The sequence below is a fragment of the Nelumbo nucifera genome, chromosome 8, assembly GCF_055504915.1.
Source record: "Nelumbo nucifera cultivar China Antique chromosome 8, China Antique-T2T, whole genome shotgun sequence".
Lineage (NCBI taxonomy): Eukaryota > Viridiplantae > Streptophyta > Magnoliopsida > Proteales > Nelumbonaceae > Nelumbo > Nelumbo nucifera.
This window is the reverse complement of record NC_142656.1, coordinates 56,931,704-56,957,036: the sequence shown is the minus strand read 5'-3', so window position 1 is coordinate 56,957,036 and position 25,333 is coordinate 56,931,704. Positions and strand designations below refer to the sequence as shown.

The 25,333-nt window shown below is 36.8% G+C and overlaps 1 protein-coding gene and 1 non-coding gene across 2 annotated transcripts; both read right to left on the bottom strand.

Annotated features, from left to right (window-relative positions):
- LOC104590291 (adenylosuccinate synthetase 2, chloroplastic-like) lies at positions 1-18,251 on the bottom strand. The gene is made up of 4 exons (XM_010248891.3): positions 17,728-18,251; positions 1,075-1,767; positions 663-974; positions 1-532 (listed from the first exon to the last, which is right to left on the bottom strand). The coding sequence occupies exons 1-4, from the start codon at positions 18,049-18,051 to the stop codon at positions 362-364; spliced, it is 1,500 nt and encodes a 499-aa protein (XP_010247193.1). The 5' UTR covers positions 18,052-18,251; the 3' UTR covers positions 1-361.
- LOC148790046 (5S ribosomal RNA) lies at positions 10,860-10,978 on the bottom strand. The gene has a single exon (XR_016079985.1). It is a non-coding gene; the product is annotated as a 5S ribosomal RNA (ribosomal RNA).
- Positions 18,252-25,333: the final 7,082 nt, after the last annotated feature.

Below are 25,333 nucleotides of genomic sequence, written 5' to 3'. Positions count from 1 at the left end.
TTGGAAGCAATTGATAAACATTTAGAGATTAGTTTTCATGTTTAATTTCATCAAACCCACAAGGAAACTTTAAAAAGAAATGGAAAAGAAAATAAATCTAAGACCCAAAATTTCTCTAATAAATTACTGACTGAGGGTTTCGATATAATTAGAGAATATCAGAAATAACCAGTTTAAGGAATCCTCATGGACGGCCCTTGGATAACATAACATTAGTTGCATTTGATGTAAGCAACCAGAGTCATATATGTTCTTTCTCAAACAACTTGAACCTTAGGAAGGATTTCCCTTGGGCGATGGAAGCTCTCTTTCATTTCTGATGACAAGATGTCCATAATTCACCCACAGGCCTATGAAGAAATCACTTGAATATAAGGGCATCACGACCAGGTCCAACCCCAATATAGTGAATAGGTATACCAACAAGTTCTTCTATCCTTTCCACGTACTGGCGGGCAGCCAATGGAAGGTCTTCATAGTTTCTGATGGAAGAAATATCACATTGCCATCCGGGTAAAACTTCATATTCAACCTGAACAGAAATTGGATACAAACACATTAACAAAGTATTAGGATATCTTGTTCTGAAAGCTTGGGGTGAATCATATCTAATAAAAGTAATGAAAAGCATATTTTAATTAGAATTAGATAAAAATACTTGCCTTTAACTGCTCAAGAACATGAAGGTCTGCAGGGAACGACTTGACTGGTGTGCCATCAATTTGTTTGTAGGAAACTCCCAGCCTAATTTCTGGAAGATCAGACAGGACGTCAAGCTTAGTGAGATTGAGGGAGGAGAAACCATTGATCAGACAGCAATATTTCAGTGCAACCACATCAAGCCAGCCACAACGTCGAGGACGACCAGTAGTTGTTCCAAACTCCTTCCCTGCAAGCCTGAGGAGGTCTCCACCTTTCCCTAAGATCTCTGTTGGGAAAGGACCTGAACCAACTCTTGTAGTGTAAGCTTTTACCTGCATGTGATTTTTTCCCCAAAACAAAAAATGGTAAATAGCTGTCTGAGACGTTTGCATTTTACAATTTACAAAGAACATAAAAGAAAAGTCCACTCACCACACCAACCAGATCACCAAGGACTTTAGGAGCAATGCCAAGCCCTGTGCATATCCCACCTGCTGATGGACTGGACGAAGTCACAAATGGATAGGTTCCAAAGTCGATATCCAACATGGTCGCTTGACCACCTTCAACCAATATTTTCTCCTTTTTTGAGAGGGATTCATTGACAACATGAACGGTATCAGCAATAAAGGGCTCCAACCGCTCGGCAAACCTCTTGTACCGTTCAACTTCTTCTCTGAGCACGTCAGGACCATAGTTAAACCCTTTGAATCGTGAAGCAGCATCTGATAATAACAGATCAAGCTTCTGGGGAAAAGTATCCATATGCCTCAGGTCACTTACTCTTATACCATTTCGTATCATCTTGCTTGAGTAACAAGGCCCAATTCCTCTCTTGGTTGTCCCAATGAAGGAATTAGCTAGTTCAGATTCTCTAAGCCCATCAACCACCTGATGGAAGTCAAATAACAAGTGTGCACGATCAGATACCAATATCCTTCCCTTACAAGAGATACCATTAGACTCGAGACCATCAATTTCTTTAAACAAGCCTGGAAGATGCACCACAACTCCATTCCCAATAATACACAGGGTTTCCTCATTCAGGATTCCAGATGGAACAAGGTGAAGAGCAAATTTCTTGCCCTCAGAATTATAAATGGTGTGTCCAGCATTTGCTCCACCCTGACATCAATAAACAAGGTCTTAGACTAAATCATTTAACTTTAAATTGAATAGAACTGATTATCCACCATAAGTGAAAGCTTATACACTAGCTTTCTGGTATCAATACAAAACAATTTTATTAGAGAATATATAATTATCAACCCCCAAGGAAAGGGGAAGACCAATAATAAAAAATAAAAAACATCAATAGAGGTGTGGAGAAGGAGCTGCTGCTGGTGCAGCTGGAAAGAAATTATTTTTGGTCAAGAGCTTATAAGGACTTGTCAAATCAAGCTCATATTGTAATATTATAAACCAGAATTATGATAATTAAATTTTGAGGATAAATAACATGTTTCCCTTATTTGTCATTGAACACTGCCTAATATAAAAAATGCAGCAGAACTGAATGAGTTTATACCATCTAATAGTTGAGCAGAAAAAATTATACTATCTGATTGGAACGTTCTCCAGGAAGTGCTTTCGTACTTTAAAAGCATTTTTTTCACCTTCCAAATAAATTTAGCTAAAGCAGATGGCTATAAACCAGGCAGACTATTTTGGCACAATTAATCTCCCATATGTGAAATGTGATGCATCAAGTTGCAGGTCATATTATTGATGTTACGGTTTCACAAACTCATATACCACGCTTCTGTCAACAGACCCAACATTTAGCCATCACGATAAGATCAGTTCACTACACAAACTGCCAGTCTTATTTGAAGCCTGGAGCTTGAAAGGTCTACCTTTTGGTCATTTTTGTCACTTTAGTGGAAAGATCTATTTATTCCTCTTTACCTTGTCTAATTCAATTTTTTAAAGGAATAGTAATGTATTTCATTCAGAAAAGCACACATGAATACAATAGTGCTATGAAACTATACCTCCAAGCTATCCCCTAGCAGGTCTAGATGCAATGGCTTTGTAAGCCAACCAGGTCAGTAAAGTTGTCACTTGTCAGCCAATTTACTTCAAGAATGGTTGAGAATAGCCTAATAACCTGGACATCTGGTTTGTAGCATTAGACTTAATTATCACCCTGACTACATCATTGACAAATATTGTTGTCAGCGTCCAACATTTTTTTTGATCGTCAGTCTCCTACATTTGATCCCCCACATGAAATAAAATTTATTTTATCAGAAAGCTCTGCAAGAAAACTCATCCAGAAAACAAGAATCATGGATGTCAAACATATTACCACTAGCCTAAAGATAGTAAAACCATGCTTCTGAGAAAACAAGAATATCATTCACATTTATTCAGCATTCAAGTTATAATATTTCTACAACGCAACAGAAAATTGTTGACTACAAATTAATTTTGACAAACAAGTGCAACCAAGGAAAAGGTCTAGGAGAGGGAAAGTCATCAAGTTACTTCCAAACTCATCCACTTCTAATTAGGCCTAAACCCGGGCCTTTATTTGTGCCTATAGGTGGATCTTAAGTTGAGCCTTCAGGCATTAGTTGCATGATGCTATAAGCCCATAACCTGGTAACCCATGTATCTGTTCCAGCAGCCCATATTTATGGGGCACCCAAAAAGATATTAATGTGGGTCACACGGATTCTATCTCTTCTGAAGATATTTAATGTAGGCAAGGTTTTAAAATTTGTAATTATATCAAAAATTGTAGAAAAAGTTGAATTGAATCAAACCATGGATCATATCATAAATGATGAGATATAAAGAAAAGTGATTTTATCCTATTATTAATCCTTATCTAACATATGTGCACTGAAAACATGTATGGAAGATCAGAATCCTATTTTCAATCCTTATCTATCACTCGTACATTAGAAACCTAAGATGATATAATCAAGTCTGCCTTAGAAGTCAACTAATCCACATACACTTTAACCTTCATATGATGGAAAGTAAACTCAATATAATTTCTAAAAGGTCTTAAATAACCTAAATAAAACATTTTTAGCATGAAATCTAAAACAAGAATCTCTTGAAAAAATTTAAAGAAATAACAAAGTAGACATCTAGGTCCTAATTGAATTGATTTGAAACACATTAATCATATAAATTTTGACATCCATGAATCAAATCATAGGATCAACCACTAACTGTAATTCAAATCAAAACACTTGGGTTTCATGACTGAATATTTTTTTTTTGAAAAGTAAAAATAAATAAAATAAAAAGCAGATTACAATCCAAACAGGGATGTTAAGATAACACCTGATCCCTTCCCTTTTACTCTTTTAAAATGCTTCAAAAACTCTTCTAGCAAACTCTTCACCTCCCAAAAAGAATAGCCATAAACTCTTGCCAATTCTAACCTCCCTGTCCATCAGGCTCTTAATCTCCACTTTATCCCCCTCCTTATAATCAGCTTGTTGAGACAAAGTGAGACTACTCTCACCAGTTTGACCTCCCTCATTATCCCCTGACCCTGGTCTAACCTCCAGACCTTCCTTTGTTGGGGTCAACATTATCTCCCCTACTACAACTTGAAGCTTCTCCCCCCTCCTTTCATCACTCTTCTTCGATTCTAAAACGTTTAATCTCTTCCTGTTTGTATACTCTCTTATAAGGAACTGCCCCAATCAATCCGTCTTTTAGCCTTGAGAAAACCTTTGACACATGGACAAAATGCAACTCGCCACATGGACAATTATGAATGTAGTGAGTTCTCTTTTTGATTTACTTTATCTACTTGATTTCTTTAATGTTTAAACAAGAAAAATATCATTCTTGCAGAAACTATCTTACATAAGAAGTTAGAAAGATTTTTCCTAGTGGATTATTTGATGATAAGGATTTCAAGAAGCTTCTTCCAGTCCAGAGTTACTTGGAACTTTACTTCAAAACTGATATAAAAGGGAGAAGATCAACTGGAGTTTAGTGTTATCTAAGAATCAATTAGTCATCAACTAGTTAACTGACTAGTCAATTGAGGGTATACCTACCACCACCAATTAACCAGTTAAATATTCACGATGTGGTGGCTTGGGTAAACTACTCATAGCTACTACAACTAATCAACCTAGTCAACCATAAAGCAATACTAAAGCTTTACTTGTTTCTGCTTTTCCCTGATTATTTGAAATAGTATTATATATACTTTTATTTTATTATACACATGCTAGTTGCTTTAAGAATTTGTGATCATATATGGTTGGGTGATGCCGTGATGGTATGAAAATTTATTACTAGATAATGCCACTACTTGCCCTGGCTTCAAGTCCAGGCCATAAAAGTGAAAGGTCATTACCCAATGTTAGTCCCAGCTATTCTAGGGACTTGGGAGGGGTAGACTGGATATGATCCTAAACATTGGCATTTTTTCACACAAAGTGGCCACTCTCAGACTTGAACTTGCATTCTCACACTTGCCAGCCCAGGATTTTAGTAGTATCATATCATCTTAATGCTTGCAAAGGGTGGCTGTCCAAATATTTTAAATCTTTAAATCTAATCACCAAGTTAAGACATTTAAAGAAGTACATTAAAAAAATTGAAATCTTAATGTTTTTTGCCTTTTTATAATAAAAAATAATTTTATTAAAGGAAAAAAGAGAATACAAAAGAAAGGGGAAAGCACCAGCCACAAGAAAGAGGAGAAAAACCTAAGTAACAACCAACAACAATACTCTTACCAAAACAAGCTACAAAAGCCTCCCTCAAACACCAGCTACCAAACACCCCATCCCCCTGAATCTAAGGTGCCATTTGGCAAGTCTTTTTACGAAGATCTTCCAACAGCCTAGATAGCCAAAAGATGTAATGAGCTTTTTTTTTCTTTTTTGATGAATGAAGATGTAATGAGCTTTTTGGATCGTGTCTTTAAAGACCTACACTGTTTGGTAAGTATCCTAGTCTACAATGATCCACAGAGCTGTTAAATGAAAGATTGAAGCTTCCAGATTTTTTGCCATTTTGGGCTTCCATGAGCATTTTAGGGCATAGGTCTTTCTGGCTTTGTCTTTCATTGCCAAACAGAGAGAGACTAAACTTTGAAAAGCCCAAAAGACCACACAAAAAGACTTAACACCTCCTAAATGTCTTTTTATCTTTTCACCCTTTTATCTTTACTTGCATTTGCATGGCACATGCCCTTACACTAGTAGAAATAAGGAAAATTATAAAAGAATAAAGTGGAGGAGTTCTTCAATCAGTGGTATGCCGATGCATTGTTTCTACAAACAAGGAGGGACACCAATTAATCAAGGAAGAAATGAAGTTGTAAGAAATTATTCAAGAACTCATAATTCAAGAATGGATATGGGCCCTATGACACTGAACAGAACGGAATGGCAGAACAGAATTCATGTAGACCCCATATATTTTGGACAAGGCTTAGATGATGATGACTCTTCTTTGAAAAACAAAGGCTGTAATTCCATATCCTAGCTTATCTAGCCTTTCTTTTCTATATTTGCTAAACAAATATTGTAAAGTATATGTTCTGTATCAATCTCTTAATCACTTATATATTTTGATAAATTTTATTTTATTTTTTTTATTAGCAACACAGAAAATCATTCATTCATTAATATTTTAAAAGAAAAGGATTACAACAAGTAGTTGTGGGAGACTAGCAAACCCATTACAAAACCAGCCACCAAATACTGTATTACAACTGTGCCCGGTACATATATTGTTTTTGAACCCCTTGCTTAGCTAAACCATTGCCAAGCTGTTAGCAGATCTTCTAACCCATCTTATTTGAATGTTCATGTCTTTTGACAACCATTTAAGCGCATGAATTCATTTCTAAGCTGCCAAACCACCCACTCACCTTTTTTCAACCATCCCACTACTATCCTTGAATCACCTTCAATGATCAAACTACCAATTCTCATCTCTTTAGCTTTCTCAACCCCAAAAACTGCTACTAAAAATTCTTCTCTTACCGAATCACCTTGTGCAATTGGGCATGAATACAAGGCACAAATAATACCACCCTCATCTCCAATCACCCCTCCAATTCCTGAGAGGCCCAGATTGCCCAAACTACTTCCATCAAAATTCAGTTTCATTTGACCACCCACTGGGGGGTCACCAAACCTCTAGGATTTTTTCTTTTTTTTTTTTTGCTTCCTAGAGGAAGAGACAGCTATTGCCCCCCAATGTGCAACTCTTAGAGTTATAATCTCTATCACAGTCTCCTTACTCCTCCCCCAAAAGTCTTGAATTTCTTTCTTCCCACACTGTCCAAATCATTGCTTCCCTTGTACATTTCCATAGGATCTTGCCTTTCCTTTTTGTGCTCCTCAAAACAGAAAGGCTGAACAACCTTTCCCAACTGACAAGAGAGTTCCACCTACAACCAAAAAGATAAAAATCCATTCCCAAATACAGTAAACAAAAGGACAGGAGATTAAGATGAAAGCTAATCTCACTATTCAACTTACATAGGAAGCACCAGTTCGTAGGGGTGTCAATTGGACCAGATTTGGTCCAATTCGATCCAATCTAGTATGAGTCATTTATAAATGGACCAGGTCCAGTCCAATCCGATGAATACTTTGGACCATTTCAGACCAGTCCAATTCAATGCCTTTTTTTTTGGAAGAGTAGTGAAGAAAATTTTATTAAATAGAAAAGATAGATACAATCTTTTTGGGTGTCAAGGTGACATCCAACCAACAAGACACTAGGAAAACAAGTTTGCATTACAAGCTGGGATCTCAAGAACACCCCAGAAATTTTCTACTAGATCTACACTGTTAAACTGCTCAAATTTTGGGAGAACCAAAACCCAGCTTGAAACAAGCTTTCCAACTGAAGCCACAACAGCTTCAATGCCTTTTGATTTGTCCTCAAACAGTCTTTTATTTCTTTCCTTCCATAATGCCCAGCACACTGCAAAAGGGATGCAGCTCCAAATAATTTTTGCCTACTTGCTTCCTTTAAATCTTGGCCAAGCCGAGAAGATGTCTGCAGGTGAGGAAGGCTGAAAGACCAGCATGCTGAACAGGAAGGAGTAGAATCTCCAGATGACAGTTGCCACTTCACAAGAAAAGAATATGTGCCAAACTGATTCCTCATCTTTTCTACACAAATAACAGCAATTTGCCAAATTGGAGCCTCTTTTCTACCAGCCATGCAAAAGCATCCACTCTTGGTGGAACAGGGCTCCCCATACTCCACCTATTTGATCCACAACTAAATCCTCCTTGACCAGAGATAGATAGAAGGATTTCACCGAAAACCTCCTACCCTACATTCCTTCCACCACAACCCATCACTAGAGGGCAAAGATAACTTTGACTGTTCTAACTTATCCAGCAATAGAATGCATTCCTCCACCTCTTGATCCAACAAAGACCTTCTGAAATTAGGACACCAAACCAACTGATCACCTCTAGTCTCATAGCATTGGGAAATCACCACTTGATGTTCTGCTAGACTGAAAAGTCTTGGACAGAGATCACACAACTTCCCAACCACATTCCAATCATCCTCCCAAAACCACACCTTAGTCCCATCCCCCACTATAAAAATCACTAAACCCCTTAACTCCTGGTTGAATTTCATGATACCTTTCCATACACAAACTTCATAAGGGCTTGACCAATGTTTTAAAATGTGGAGGCGTGATGCGAGGCGTTCCACTACCTAGAGGCGTGAGGCGTAGTTCAGAACGCAAGAGGCGTAAGCCTCCCAAACACAAGGAGGCATAAACCTCCTTAAGAGGAGAGGGGCTAGGAAGAGGATGAAGAGGAAGGGGGGATCTCATTTTTTCTTTATTTTTAATAGAAATCTTTTACATTAAGAAGAATAAAGATGCATAAATTTCTGTAACAAATTGGACTGCATCGAAAAGGGGGTCGGGGGGCTTCGCCCCCCAACCAAAGGGGTAGGGGCAAACCACTTTCTTTCCCCTTATCCTTCCTTCTCTTCCCTTTTATTTATTTTTTTGATCAATAACACCAGCTTCATTAAATTAAAAGAAAAGAGGAAATATGGATACAAAAGGGAAGATAAAATATCTTAGCTCCCCAAAAATAGAAAACAAAGGGAGTGCAAAGAGAAAAGATTAAAAACTAGCCCAAAAACAAGATCCCTATTCACTCCTTGCTTGGCCAACCTATCTACAAATGAGTTGGCACTCCTCTTCACCCAACTGTACTGAATCTCAATGTCCCTACCCAGCCATAAGAACTGTTTTTTTTCATTGTTAAAGTTCCACAAACCACTATCATCTATCTTCAACCAACTAACCACCACCTTCGAATCACCTTCCAGGATCAAACGACTGATATTTAATTCCTTTGCTCTTCGAATTCCTTCAAACGCTGCAAGGATCTCAGCCCTAAGAGAGTCACCTTCTCCAATAGGGCCAGAGAATAAAGCAATAACAATCCCTTCCTCATTCCTGAAGACTCCTCCAATCCTAGAGGGCCCTAGACGGACAAAGAGTCCTATTGCTTTATAAAGCCCGAGGGGGGAGGGGACCAAAACGGACAAAGAGTCCTATTGCATCTAGCATTGGAAGCAATCTCTTTCCAGTTTCTTAGCAAGTCATCCATAGGAAAATCTGAAAACAACTCCAAAGATTTTAGCCTGTGGACAGCCCTTAAAAGAATTCGATCTAACAATTCTTCCAATGTTCTTTCCCTGTCGGAAAAAATGCGTGAGTTTCTTTCTTCCCACAATGACCAGCATACCACTGCCCTAATACACCTCCACATAGTCTTCCCTCGCTTCCTAGGCCAACTGAAAAAAGGAGAAAACAAACCTTGGACAGTCTCGAGAGAATACCAAGAACACCCAAAACGGGAGAAAACCCACTCCCAAACAATTTTAATAGCCTTACAAGAGACCATGAGGTGGTAACCAGATTCCCCATCAGCTTTACAAAGAGCACATCTATTAGAAAGTAGACAATAGTTGGGTCTCTTTCTCTGAAGTAAGTCTAAAGTGTTGATTCTTTCCAGGAAAATTTCCCAACAAAAAAAAACCAACCCAAGGAGGAATAGGCCTGCTCCAAATTTCCTTAACCGGAAAGAGAGGCTAGAAGGGGTCCAAAATCTGGTGTCTTCCTTAGCAGGGTTTAGGAAGACAATCTCAAGGGAGGCTAGCAAAGTTACCAAGTTATCCATGTCTGTATCCCTAATTGCCCTACGCAGGCCTAGGTTCCATCCAAAGCCAGAAGTGGAGGCTGAAGGGACCAAGAAAGAATATATGGGTTCATTTTTCAAGTCTGATAGAGCACACAAGGAAGGAAACTAGTCCTTCAGAGGAGAATCCCCGACCCAAAGTTGTTCCCAGAATTTTATTCGGTTACCAGAGTTTAGACCGTACCTGATCCAAGGGGAGAAAACTGGAAGCAGATTGTGAATGGATTTTCAAGGAGAAGCAGCTGAAGCCCTTGCCAAGATTCCAAGATCCCAGCCATTGTCTTCCTGCCCATGAATGCTAGCCACAATCTTAGTCCACAATTTATCCCTTTCCAATGAAAACCTCCACAACCACTTCCACAGTAGAGCCATATTCCTTTTCTTGAAATTACCAATCCCAAGACCTAGTTTTTTACACCTAGTGACCACCTCCCAACTCACCCTATGATCTCTCTTCTCCTCTCCAGGCTCCCATAGAAAGTTCCTTATTAATTTTTTCAAAAGATTGGAAACCTTTGAGGGGATCTTAAACACTGACAGATAGTAGACAGGTAGGTTAGCTAGGGTAGACCTAATGAGAGTGACTCTCCCACCTAAAGAATGATAATTTCTCTTCCAGGTCGCCAACCTCTTCTCAAACCTCTCCACTATCAGAGCCCAAAAGCTAACACTCTTAGGATTATCTCCTAAAGGGAGGCCCAAGTATGTCAGGGGCCAGTCCGAAATTGCACAACCTAGCTCACCTGCAAATTCCCTTAGGTCCCTTTCATTCACATTCACTCCGGCCACACAACTCTTATCAAAGTTCACCTTGAGGTTAGATATCTGCTCAAAGAGTTGTATTGTCAACTTTAGATTCCGGATCCAATTGAAGTTCCCTCCTTCACAGAATAGGATAGTATCATCTGCAAACTGTAGAAGTGTTAAGGGAACCTCCTCCCTTCCTACTCTCCACCCTCTTATCAAATTCCTCGAATCTGCTCTATGGATCAATCTCCCAAGCAATAAAAGATTAATAAAATTGGGGTGCAACACGAGGACTTCCCAGGAGGTCACCCATCCTAGTACTACTCTCGCCCAAGCATGCTTAACTTCGGAGTTCTGATGGGATCCGGTGCATTAGTGCTGGTATGATCGCACCCCCTTATCTTCCCTTTTCTTTTTTTTCCTTTTCTCTTTTTTTCTTCTCTTTCTTTTTCTTTCCTTCCCTTTCTTTTCCTTTCCTTTCCTTTCCTTTTTTTTTCTTTTTTCTTTTTTTTCTGTCTTTTTATATAAGATGCGCATGAGTAGCACACCTCATGAAAAAAGCACATGAGGCAGACACCTCAGGGCATTTGGGAACACCTCGCCTAGAGGCGCGCCTCCAACCCAACCCAACCTTACCACTCCATATTTCTCTACCACCACCCTTCTCCACAAAGATTCCTTTTCCCTTTCCGACCTAAACCTCCAAAGCCACTTGCCTAGAAGGGCTTTTTTAAAAAATTTTAACCTTTTGATTCCCAACCCCTTCCCCAACTCTTTCAGCCTGCATATTTTCTCCCATTTTACTAGATGAATCTTCTTCGTCCCCCCTTGCCCCTTCCCAAAGGGTTGCAGTATTGCAGGCAACACTGCAATTTCTCTATTTTGATAGCCACCTCATTTGGTGTCTTTAACAGTGAAAGATAATAAGTAGGTAAGTTTGACAGCACACCCTTAATAAGTGTGATTCTGCCACCTAGAGAGAGATATGTTGCCTTCCATTTTGCCAATCTCATCTCCACTCTATCTATGAGGGGTCTCCAAATGTTCATAGATGCTGATTTAGCTCCAACTGGAAGACCCAAGTATGTGAAAGGTAGGTTCCCAATCTGACAATCCAATGCTGCTGCAAACCTGACCATGTCTTCTTGGCTTAATTTCCCTATTCCAATTATAAGGCTCTTTTCCAAGTTCACTTTCATTCCTGACAGCAACTCAAAGTTACCTAAAATAGCTCTTAAGTTCAGCACCTGCTCCACATCTGCATCAAGAAAAGATAAGTGTATCATCTGCATATTGTAAATGGGAAATACATAGACCTTCACTCCCTACCCAGAAACCTTCAAACCAGCCCTGCTGAACCCCTTTCAATAACAGAAAGTTCAGCACCTCCATAACCAGCACAAACAAGAGCAGGGAAATTGGATCCCTTGTCTCAACCCCCTAGAAGCTTGGAAGAATTCCGAGGACACTACATTCAGTAGCACTGAGAATGAAACAGTTGATATGCACCCAAACATCCAACCCCTCCATTTTTCCCCAAAACCCATCAGATTCTGAATTCCTTCCAAAAACCCCCACTCTACATGGTCATAGGCCTTCTCTATATGAAGCTTGCACACTAAACCAGGCCTCCCACTCCTTAACCTTGAATCGATGCACTCACTAGCCACCATAACTTCATCCAGTATTTGCCTTCCCTCCATGAATGCCATCTGTGAATCTCCCACCACTTCAATTCGATGTCTGGACCATCCAATCTGTTCAAATTGGTTTTAATTTAGATTGATTCCAACCCAAACCTGGTCCATTGATACCTGTATTCTTAATGCATCATATATTGGTCCAATCCGGCTCAGTCCAATATAAATCTATTACGGATGGACCAGGTCCAATCCAATCCAATAAGTATTTTGGACCATTAAGTCTGGACTAGTCCAATTCAATATATCTTATTGGTCCGTCCAAATTGATTTTGATTTGGACGGGGTCCAACCCAAAATCAGTCCATTGACTCCCCTACCAATAAGAGGACAAGGACCTAATTAGTTTTTTCCTTTGTAGCAGATCACAAGTATTAATATCAATGGAATACTTCCTAGTAAAAATCACTAACCCTTGGGGGAATGGGACAACACCAAACTTCTTTTACAGGAAAGGAAGGGGAAGAGGAAGTGGCAACAAGGGACTTAAAAAAAGATTTACAAGAAAACAACCCATCAAGATAAAGGATCCAGACTTAGCTATCTCTCCCCCAATCATTAAAGACTACAGAATCCAAAACGCTCATTAAGTTTGAAACTAAGGGGATTTTTGACTCTCTAAGATTCCCTGTGAAGCCCAAGTTCCATTTCAGCCCTGAAGGTGAAGGATGAGATTGAATAAATTCAGAAACGGATCTTTCTTTATGATGGGAAAGAACAAACAATGAAGGAAAAGCCTCTTTTAAAGGGGACTCACCTACCCAGACATCTCCCCAAAACCTTATCGGCTTATCTTATGACCTGAAGCCAAATCATACCTCACATGATTAAGGAATAGGGGAAGGATATCATGTATAGCTTTCCATGGTGCAATAAGAGTAGTTCTGTGCAAACAACCAGCATCCCATCCATTTCTTAACAGCCCATGAATATTAGACACAATTTTATGCCACAACCTGTCATCTTTCACAAGAAACCACCAAAGCCACTTACTCAAGATAGCCAAGTTTTTCATACTCATTACCAATTCCCAAACGCCCTTCTTCCTTCTTTTCAATCACCTTCTCCCATCTCACCAAATGATCTTTCTTCCCTTCCCTCGGCTCCCAAAGAAAGTCCCTCATAAGCTTTTCAATTCTTTTCACAATTGCTTGAGGCATCCTGAAAACTGACATGAAATAGGCTGGCAGGTTAGCTAAAGTGGTCAACTAGTTACATGTTTGCATAGCATAGCATCAATACTTAAGATTTAGAACATATCTTCTTTGTGGTCAACTAGTTAGCTCCTAGGTACCATGTGACTAGGGAGGCCAAAACAACTATCATTGCCTCGCCACATTAGTAACACCACTGGAGATCATAAACACTATAACTGAAATTAAAGTTTAAATTAATTTGGATGGAAAATTTTGTTATTTTAGATTATTGGTGATCATAAGTATTATACTTCTTGAATTTCTTGAAGCTCTATTAATTCTCTAGAACCCTTTGTTGTGACTGAACTTCCTTGCACATAAAGTTCAAGGTCCAGCATTTCTTATAAGCCAAAAGAACCACTGGTTAAGAGCTATTGACCTCCTCCCCCCCCCCCCAAAAAACATATCCCTTCTGCAGTCCCCTTAATTTTCTTTTCTAACATACCTAATTTCCTCCCTTGCATTAGGGGTGAGCAAAAGGAACCGAAAAACCGAACCAACCAAAACTGAACCAAAAATTCGGTTAACCAAACCGGTTGGTTCGGTTTTGGTTCAATATGTTGAAAAAACCAAAGGTACCGGATCAGTTTCGGACTTCGGTTAACCAAAATAGAAAACCTGCAGTTAACTGAACCGACCGGTATATGTATATTTATATTATATATTTTATATTTTCTATACATTATAAATTAATAAATATGCATTATATATATATAAATATATATTTATAGTATATAATATATTATTTATTATTTAAAATATAATATTATATATTTCTAGTATTTTATTATATATTTATATATTTTTCTATACTAAATATTGTAAATAATAAAAAACTAAAAATCGACGGTTAACCAAATCAGTCAACCAGTTAACTGATTGGCTTCGGTTCGGTTTTTAACCCCGGTTCCATTTCAAAAATTAGCCCACGGTTCAGTCAACCAAACCATGAGCACCCCTACCTTGCATAATTGCATCTATAAATCCTTCCGCTCAATTTAGCTTTACCTTTTAATAACCTATTAGTGTTTTTGCTGAAGACCTAAGGTGCTACACTTGCCCATAGCATGAGGCATAAGCATCACATGTAAATTTTTCAGTAAATAAATAAGTAAAATAAAATATCACTTATTTATTTTACAAGTTGAAGGATCAGAAAAAGAACTTATAAAAGGCACCTAAGAGTGGCTCCAATAGGTAATAAAAAACAGGTAAGTAGATTGAGATGGACTGGTCATGTGCAAGGATAGCCATCTAACAGCACCAATAAGAAAGTGATCTTTCACAAAATGAATAGGCTAGAAGAGCTAGGGGCAAACCAATAAAGACATGGGTTGAAGTAGTAAGTAATGATTTAAGGGCTAAAAATTTAATAATGGATATGGCACTGAACAAAACAGAATGGCAGAACAGGATTTGTGTACCTGACCCTATATGGTAGAAATAAGGCTTAGATGACGGTAATGATTTATTTAATTTACAACCTCATAAGAAGTTAAGAGCACTAACATCACTCGTATTGTAATAAGTTTTATTCTTTATTATTTACGTAAGTGACGGCTGTTATTAGTTGTAATTTTCTTTTTATTATAATCATAATAAAAGAGGATGGCAGTCAAGTTTTGTTCGACCTCTTTGCTCTTCATCCCTAGTTTTCTTCTCTTTTCTCTTCTCTTCTTCTCTCCTATACTAGCCAAGTTATGAACTATTTTACTTTATCTCCTCGTTGTTTAATACTGTTTTTCACACTTGCAACTTTTCATATTTGTATTTTTCTATTTTCCGAAATGTTGTATAGGTTCACCATTACTTAATTCATATATGAATAACATAAAACATGTCTATCATTCCATTTAGATTTTTAACTTTAACTAACACTTTTCCTTCTCCAAAAGCAAAAGTGAAAATTTGGTAATGCCAATGTTTTAGAAGTGCAATGCGCAAAAAAAAAGTGCAAGGAGATTTTGCACTTGAGATGCAAGGCAAGGTATGTGCCTTTTTGAAGAAAGGTGCAAAATTAATATATATATACACATATATATTAAAAAATGCAAACCTAAATTTTGAAAGAATATAAATGTTTTAAAAAGCCTATTGACTCAAACTAAAATACATAAGCATAACACATAAAACACATTCCAAGTACAAATGTAGGAATAAAATCAAACAAAGCATATAAAACATATTTAAGCACTTGATAATTCAAGCATGTCAAACTTGTTTTCTCAAATGATAACCAAGAATTTTATTAATTAAAGAAGACTGTAAATCAGTATGAATTAGCAGATAGAGATAAAACCTCTTATTTCTCCCCTTTCATTTCTTACGATTGTGCCCAAAACATTTGGTCTCCCCCACCCCTTGTTTAGCCAAAGAATGACTACATTATTAGCTGTCCTTTTTACCTATTGGAGTCTTTCTTCCACATCTGTCAACTACCTGAATTTCTTTATCCCATTCCTGTACTCCCACAACTTTGCCTGCCAATCTTGTAACCATATAATCACCAATTTGGAATCCCCTTCAATTATTGGCTTTGTTATACCCATACTCTTCTTGCCCTTTGCACTCCTTCCATCAAAGCCATGACTTCAGCCTGTAATATGAAACTTTCAATATCTCTGTTTTTCCCAATTGCATTACTTCAAGTAAATGTGATGTTAAACATTTTGCATTCTTAATTCTATGAGCCACCTTAATACCAAGCCCCTTGAGGCAAACTTTAATCCGTATATAAAAAGATTAGTGTTGTATTTTTAATTGTAGTTCTTATCTTTTGAAAAATATCTGGTATTAAGAAGCACAATAAGAATATCATCAAAGGCCTAGCCACTATGCGTTAAAAAGTGCAAAACTGAGCCAAGGAGCACACCTGGAGAGGCACAAGGTGTATCAGGTGCACGCTTAGGTGCACCAAGCGCAAGCCTTTTCAAAGAGGCTGTGTTTGGGCCTAAGCGAGCACACCTTTTAAACCACTAAGCAATCCAATGGGCTAAACAAGTACCTTAGGTAGTCCCATTCTCAAAATCATTATGGGCCCATATGTTTCTGTTTGGGTCATAGCATGTTAAGGCTTTGTCTAAAATTAAGAAGGAACAGTTGAGACAATGAAAGCTACAAGAAGAAGAACAACAATAACAAATATGTATTTTCGTTTTTATACCTCCCCCCTTCCCCAACGTTTTGCCCAACAATATTAGTGTTTTGTTCTGTTGCCAAAAGAAGAATGGCTCCATGGTATACAGAAACGTCCCTCTCTCAGGATTCTATTTCTTTTCCTTCTTAATAAATGGGGATTAGGCAAGTGACGCATAGGAATACTCTTTGACCCATGTTTAGAAACATGCTTCCCATGACTTTAATCCCCAGCTCCAACAGTGTCCTTTGACCTTGAGGCATTTTGGTGATGTCTCACCTCAAGATTTACACCTCATATGCATCTGAAAAACACTACACCCTATAACCCAATTGTAGATTACCCATTCGGCCATCTTCAACCTGTCTTCATGCTATTACCTCCTAACACCCATAACTCAAAATTCATCCTTTATTTACTTCAGTGTCACAAAATCCTGAAATTCCTCTGATTTAATTATCATAAATCCCTTAACCATGAATTCTTTTCTCTGCCTTTTTTTCTGGATAAGGTAAAGTATTAGATGTATTAACATCACAAATGTAAAAGCATCTAAAAGATTAGCATATATTGACAAGCAGCTATACACCAGGATTTCTAGTCAAAAGATGGTGGATCTACTCTACTAAACACCTAATAATTTCTGAAATTGTAATTATTGTCATTTAGTATTCTGAATCTCCAGTTTCGACTTTATATGAGAACTACCTATCTCTTAGTTCAGGATCTGACCAGACCCAACAACATTCAATACAACTTATATCCTCAAGACATTCAATTATTCTGGATACCTCCATCATAAAAAATACTTAAAAGACTAGATTGGATTCTTAACTCACTTATCCAAAAAAAAAAAAAACGAACTCGAGTGTATTATAAAAGCAACTTGCATGAAACTTTGCCTCATAAAATTACCGAGCCCACAAATAAAGGAGTCATATAGAAATCAAAAGGAAACCTCAATACAATTTACGAAAAAAAGGCCCTTTTTTTCAATAACAACAAAGAAATGCCCATTATATTAAAACTATCAAAAGCCGAAACTGGATATTCAGAATTCTATATCACAAAAATTACACCTTTGAGGACTTTTAACAGATGAGTATTTATACCTGACAGCGAGCGACGATGTCAAAATGCCCGGCCAAGATATCGACGAGTTTCCCTTTGCCTTCGTCACCCCACTGACAACCCAGCACACCGGAAACCTGACTCAGCGACCCAATCCGGTCCAGAACGTCTCCAGTCTGCTCAGCCACACCCAGAGGGGAGGAAGAAGCTACAGCCTTTGCAGAGCACTGTATTAGCTTCCGGGAGGTCCCAGAGGCGCAAGGGAGAAACAGAACCGATCTCTCGCCTCTGTTCCTTCCGCCATTAAAGCTTCTTTGAGGCGCTGAAATAGGGCTTGAATCGAGCCTCAGAGCCGAGAGGTTCATAGCGTGAGGCTTTGGTCCTTGTCGCTCAGACAAAAAACTATCAAAATCGAAGAAACAAAAAACGTAAACGGAGGGCGAGTGCGGGTTTGTAAAGGACGAGAACAAGATCAAAATAATATCTTGGTGGCGACGTGGGGTTTAGGGATAATACTTCGTCAGAAATGCTTTTCACACTCGCGACTCGCGAGTGGGCTATGTCGTCTATGGGCTTGTGGGGGTGGGGTGTTGGGGCCTGTTAGCGACGAAGAGTGGTGGCCAGTGGCCACGAGTTATTCGAGTTCGGCTCGTGAAAAGTTCAGTTTGGTTCGATTTTAACTGACCTTTAAATCGAATTCGAGCCTAATTTATAGACTTGTTTATTAATCCAGCCAAACTTTAATAATAATAAAATTATAAAAATAATATTTATAATAAAAATATTATAATTCTTAATTTTTAAATATCAAATAAGAAATATTTTTATATAACATTTTTTTTTCAAATCAAGCTCTAGTTGAACCAAGCTCGAGTTTACGAGTTTTTCACTCAAGCCAAGCTCGAGCTCAAGGTTCTAGCTCAAATCAAGCTTGAGCCTTGTACTACCTTGGCAAGCTGAGCTCGAGCCTCGTACTATTCAACCCGGCTTGATTTGGCTCAAATCCACCCCTACTTGGGAGGAGGCCCGAGCACATAAGTTGTCTAAAATCTAAATATTAACTTTTTTTGTGTTAAGTCTAAAATATTAACTCAAGTCAATATAGATGTGGTTTGGCAAGTTTTTTAAGGAAGATCTTCCGGTAGCTTAAATGGCCAAAAGATGTAATGAATTTTTGGGGTCTTTTAAAGACCATTTGATAAATATCCTATTCCACCATAATCTACAAAACTGTCAAATGAAAGTTCTTAGGTGCAGAAAGATATGAAAGTTCTTAGGTGCATAAAGATATGAAGTTTCAAGATTTTTTGGCCATTTTGGATTTACATGAGCTTTTTAGGGCATATGTCTTTTTTGGCATTTTGTCTTTCATTGCCACATAGAGAAAGACCAAATGTTGGTTTTCTAAGCTTTGAAAAGCCCAAAAGACCATACAAAAATGACTTTCCAAACGCCTCTAGTTGCACTACGAATAGGGATTTAATCAAGCCAAGCCAAGCCAAACTTTGGCGTGTTTTAACTCAACATGACTAAAATATTAGTAGATTTGAGATCGAGCTCGAGTTTGATAAAACTCTATTTTTTTGTTTTGAGCTCGGTTCAATTAAATATTTGATGAGCTCAAGTTTGGCTTGGAATCTCAAAAATGAATGTATTTTTATATTTTATATATGATATATTTTTATAATATAGTATATTCTAGATTATATATAAAATACAAGAATATATTTTACATAGAAAAATATTTTGATAATATATTATAAAATATTGTCTCTCTCTCTAACCAAAAAAGAATGGCTTTATCCCTTTGGAAGGTTTTCACTAGGAATGCAACTTGGGTGGGCCCAACCTTGGGCCCAAGCTGACCATAGGTTACAAATTTGCACATGCCAGGCTTGGATTCTCAGTCCTCTAGCTTTTTCAAGCTTGGTTCAAGCCTAACTCGTATAGTCCAAACTTGGCCCGAGCCCAACCCAATTATATACATGTGTATATGCATATATAGACACATATTTGTGTGTATACAACTATCCATGCATAATTATTTATTAACAAACCATAGATAGACAGATAGATGGATAGATAGAGAAATAGAGAGAGAGAGAGAGATGCATGCATATACACATGTATATAAAATATTAGTGTGAAGCTGATTGACCAACTTGAACCTGCTAGGGCTTGAATCCAACTTGGATGCATCAAATTTTAGTAAGAATTGAGCTTGGGTTGGATACTTCAGGCTTGGCCTCAGACTTTAAGTCCAATTCTTAGGGTTGAGCCTAGGTTGAGCTAAAATTAGCCAAACCCACCCAACTTGAATTTCTAATTTTCACTAGAGGTGATCATGGGACTAGGCATTAGGGCTTGCCCATATTAATTAATAAAATAATATTTTTAAAAAATTGCAATTTTAATTCAAAATTTGTAAGCAAAATTACATAGAAATATATAAAATTTTATTATCTAACTTATATACACTAGTAATTAAGCATGTGCATTGCACATATGATTTTTTTTCATATTAATTACTTGAATTTTAGATATATCATAGCTAGGATATAAATTGAAAATTAATAAAAGTAAGAATATGACTAAAAATAAACTTAAATATTTGTACTATATGTGCACGTGTAGAAATTTTAAATTACAATAAACTTAAATACTTCATTTTTATTTGACTATGACATCATTTCATTTATAGGTTTATTTTAATTTTGGCATTCCATTTTCATCATTTATAAAAATACTTCTTACATTTCATACTTATTTTTGTTCAATATAAAATATACAATATCTATAGCGTGCTCAATTCTTTTTATTTTTTTGTATTATAGATTTTATTTATTTTACTTTTATTATTTAATTATGGTATTATTTATTAACGCATATAACCCCAAATGGTTGAATTGCTTACCCACCACTAAGAGGGAAGAAAATGGTTTTGTTTTCAAATTATTTTTCAAAATATTTATTTTTATATATTAAAATTAATGTTATGGATTTAATTAGTAGAATTTAATAATGAGAAAAATATATCTTAAATATAGGATTTAATAAGAGAATATACCTTATATATGAAATTTAATGAGAGAAAAACAATTTTACTTCCAATTGATTTTAAATTTTACTTTCCATTTCCATCATTAATAATAAACATTTTATTATTAATGACATGTTGTTGACCTGGCTTATTGAACCATTTGGACCGTCACTCGACCTTGATCTTGGATTTGGTTTTGTTGAAACTCCCCCTTTAGTTAAAACCCATTTAACTTGGGTGGTTCAACCATTGCTCTGTTCGACCCAATAACTAGGTTATAGGTTGCACACTTAATTATGTGCAAACTTTTAGAAGCCATAACTTTGCACTCCGATGTCTGATTTGGGTTATCTTTTTTTATAGTAACTTTTCAAGATTTATATGTCCCAAGGGCCTTAGGTGCCTTGCCTTGCTATTTTCACGAAAAACCCCCTATTTGGCCCCAAATTGAAATTTTAATATTTTTTTATAAATAAAAAATTAAAATCTGAATTAAAAAACATAAATAAATATAACACATATATAATACATATATTATATGTAATATATGTAAAACATAATTATTTTTACAAACACGCACATATATTATTGACGCAAAGATTGGTTTGACTCGTTTGACTTTGATAGTTGAATTGGTGACCTGTGACCAGAAGGCAAAAGTGGGTTGACCTCCAAGTTAGTTTTTAAAAACATTGTTTATCATACTAATTATTGTTTAATATGTCAAATATATGATGTTAAAAACGTTCTCAATTTTTTTTAATTTCTATATTTTTGCATTTTATATGTTTTTTTTTTAATTTTATTATTTAATTGTGTCAACATGGATTGGGCCATTTGACCCAAATGGTTTAATTTCTTACCACCACCTAGATGAAAACACTATTTTTTTTTCCAAGTAGATATTATAGGTATAAATTTTTATGTTATTGAAACTATTCATTTATTATGTATGGATTTATATATAGAATTTAATGATGAGAAAAAACAAAAAAAAAGCCTTAAATATATGATTCAATGAAGGTGAATGCAAATTAATACCTTAAATGTTGGATTTAGTGGGAGAGAATTGAATGCATTGAATATATTAAAATTACCTCTTTTCAACTCATTTAATATCAATAACCAACTACCCTATTTTCCCTCATTTTTATCCATAAATTTAAATATAGAGGGTTAATTTCTCATCCAACTCGTTGAACCAACCCAACCCGCCCATTTACTTGATGAGTTGGAAATGGGTTGATCATCCATTGAGTCAATTTAAATGGGTTGGGTTGGGTTATGGATAACCATTGGGCTAACCACTAATAGTACAAGTGTGAATTCTTTAGCCATTTTTCTTTAATTTTCTCCATTTGAGTGAAATTAGTTAACTAATGCATTTATTTTCTATTAATTATTAACTAAAATTAGTTCTAACTCGAATCAACATAGTTCACCCAAATTAGCATAAATCCAAATCAACCTGACTTGATTCTAGATCGGTTCGGTTAAGTTCAATCTGGTTTGAATATGAACAAACCCGATCACCTTGGTTTTTTCTGTTTGGGTCGATTTATCTAGGTCAAATCCAATCCGTTTCGGCTTAAATACCCAACCCAAATTCGGATCAGTTTGACCCCGACTTGATTTCAAAATGGTATGATTCAACCTGAATCCAAACCAGCATGACCCAATTACCTTACCCTAGTTCGAACCAACCAACTCCGTCCAAAACCTTGCACAACCCAATATAAGCTAGACCGACCTGCCCCAAAACTAGACCAGTCTGGATTGCCTACCTTGACCTGGTTTAGATCGAACGGCTCAGTGCCGACATTATGCACAACCCGATATGGACCAGTCCAAGTCAACCCATCATATGTTGAACCGGTTCAATTTGGTCTGATCGAATCGATCTGAGTCCAAACGGTTCAACCATTCTTGATGTGACTAGCTCAAAGATAAATCCAGTTAGATAGTTCGAGTTGGTATGACCAATTTGAACCAAAAGTGTTTAGTTGCTTTTTATTCTCTTTGTAAAAATAATATGGGGAGAATGACTGATCAACCCAACTTAGAATTCTTTATCCCTACCGTATAGGGGGATGAATCTTGACTACAGATTGATGCCAAATCCACAAGCAGGATGCGGTTTAAAGGGGGGCTACTAGTAGACTATGGGGGGGGGGGGGGGGTTGTGATTCAAAATTTTGCATTGGGTTGCAGTGCACTTTTCCCAAATAATATGCATGCAATGTGATTTGAACCTTCACCACTTGTATGAAAAAATAGCTTCCATGACCACTAAGCTATGACTAACTTATTTGTCAAAATGCCCAATTTCCACCGTTAGGTATAAATCCAGCGGATTCGGGGTCAAGTATTCAGATCGAATCGGATTGGGTTTGGCCTAGATTGACCGACCCAAATAGATAAAACCAAGGTGGTCGAGCATGTTCATATTTGATCCAAGCTGAATTAAGTCAAACCGGTTTGGACTTGGGTCAGGTTGATTTGGATTTATGTTAATTTGGGTGAACTATGTTGATTTGAGTCAAAACTAATTTTAGTTAATAATTAATAGAAAATTAATGCGTTCATTATAAATTATTTCACTCAAATGAAGAAAACTAAAGAAAAATGGCTAAAGAATTCACACTCGTACCATTAGTGGTTAACCCAACCCGACCAAACCCATTTAAATTGTCCCAATGGGTGATCAATCCATTTCCAACCTAAATGGGCAGGTTGGGTGGGTTAGATACTAGTAGACTTGTTCATGGGTCGGGTAGCCCGGCGGGCCAGTCCAGCCCAATCCGACCTGGTATAAAGTCAGGCTTGGACAAGATTTTAGGTTCATGGGCTCGAGCTCAGGCCTAAAATATTGGGCCCGACCTTTTTTTTCCAGCCGAGTTTGAGCTTTCTCAAAAAAGCTTGGCTTGAGCTCGAGCCCGAGCCTGACTTGATAATGTATTATATAATAAAAATATAATTTATATAATATATATTTCTTATTTTTCTTCTCTTTTTCAAGAAACAATGAGACCTTTCATTACTTTTTTTAGGTTTTGAGCCTATTTTAATATAAATAAAATAGTTTTTAATTGAATGAAAAAGGAAAAAAACTTTTTTTTTTCTAAATTTCTGAATGGACTCGGGCTTGGGCACGGGCTTCGGGCTTTATATGAGGGTCAGGCTCAGGCTCAACACTTAGGCCTGACGGTCGGGTCAAACTCGGGCTTGGGCCTAAACATATTCTATTAATGTAGAGGCAAAGCCCGACTAGGCCCAATCTGTGAGCAGGTTTAGATACTAAGTGTGTTGGGTGGGTTCAACAGGTTGAGTGAGAAATTTCCACCCCTAGATTCAAGTCCCACAACCTAATTCCACCTACCTTGAGAATTAATAATGTGTTGTGTTAAATACAAAAAAAAAAAGTAAACAACATATTTGGACTCATTTGGAAGGGCTTCAACATGGTTTGAGCTATATTGCCTGAGCTTCTTCAAATAAGAGCTTTACTTTACGATTTTCTATGTGGAGCCAACCTTACAACACAAGAAGCCACGCGACATAAAATACCTCCAAATGAGCACTTGGACTTTCCCAAATTTTCATCTAACATAGTTTACAAATTATCCATATGGGGACCACTTTGCAAGGAGAGAAGATAGCAATTATTTGGGCCCCACAATGGCATCTATCCCTCATTCATAATTAGAAATGCCCATCGCCATTGAGACATTGGGTCGAGAAATTTTCAAGAGAGGAACATGATTGCCAGGAAATGTTCCTTATTATGGAGATAGGACCATAGAACATTAGAACCGTCCAATTAATAAGGGTAGACATGACTCTAGCTTTATATTTTTAACTAGCGGGGACCCGTGCTATGCACATGATTTGTTAAGTGGAAGCTAAACAATAGAAGCATATAAGAGTATATAATTGTTTTATATTTTTTACTTTTTAAATAATTAATAATTTTGTATACTTTGGGTTCAACTATGATATGGGAAATATATGATATCTGAAAAAATTTTGACCAATCAACTAGTATCATTAATGTGGTAGCCAATTATGTGTTATTTATCAAAATTCATGGGTGGATTTTGATTGGTTAAAACTCTTTCGATACCATATCTTTCCCGCATCATAGATTTTCCCTTATATTTTATATACTACTTTTAATAATTTTTTTATAATACAAACATAACAATAATTAATTTCGGATAGGGTTGTTCATCAAACTGATGAAACCAACCAACCTGACCAACTTGACTCGAGTTGGTTGGTTTTCTATTATTTCCGGTTGGCTTTGGTTCAACAATTTTCCAACCTGATTAGGTTGGAACAGCTTCACTTTGCCCATTTGTAAATCAACCAAAATCGAACGACTCGACCATATATATATATATATATATTATATTTTAACATAATTTTTTAATACAAGAAAGTGGGAAATTTTTCATATTTGTTAGTCTAAAATATTTTATATTATAAGTTTAATTTTTAGATTTGTTTTTCAATAGTGCCACTATAATTTCTTTTGAACCGACTGGCCAAACTAAAAATCAAACCAAATTGATACAACTTGAGTTGGTTGGTTTCAATAATGGTTA

Coding starts and splice junctions, on each gene's coding strand:
- LOC104590291 (XM_010248891.3), bottom strand. CDS start 18,051: ATGAACCTCTCGGCTCTGAGGCTCGATTCAAGCCCTATTTCAGCGCCT. Junction 1,768..17,727: donor ACATCGTCGCTCGCTGTCAG/GTATAAATACTC, acceptor TATTGATGTCAG/GGTGGAGCAAATGCTGGACA. Junction 975..1,074: donor TTGGTGATCTGGTTGGTGTG/GTGAGTGGACTT, acceptor AATCACATGCAG/GTAAAAGCTTACACTACAAG.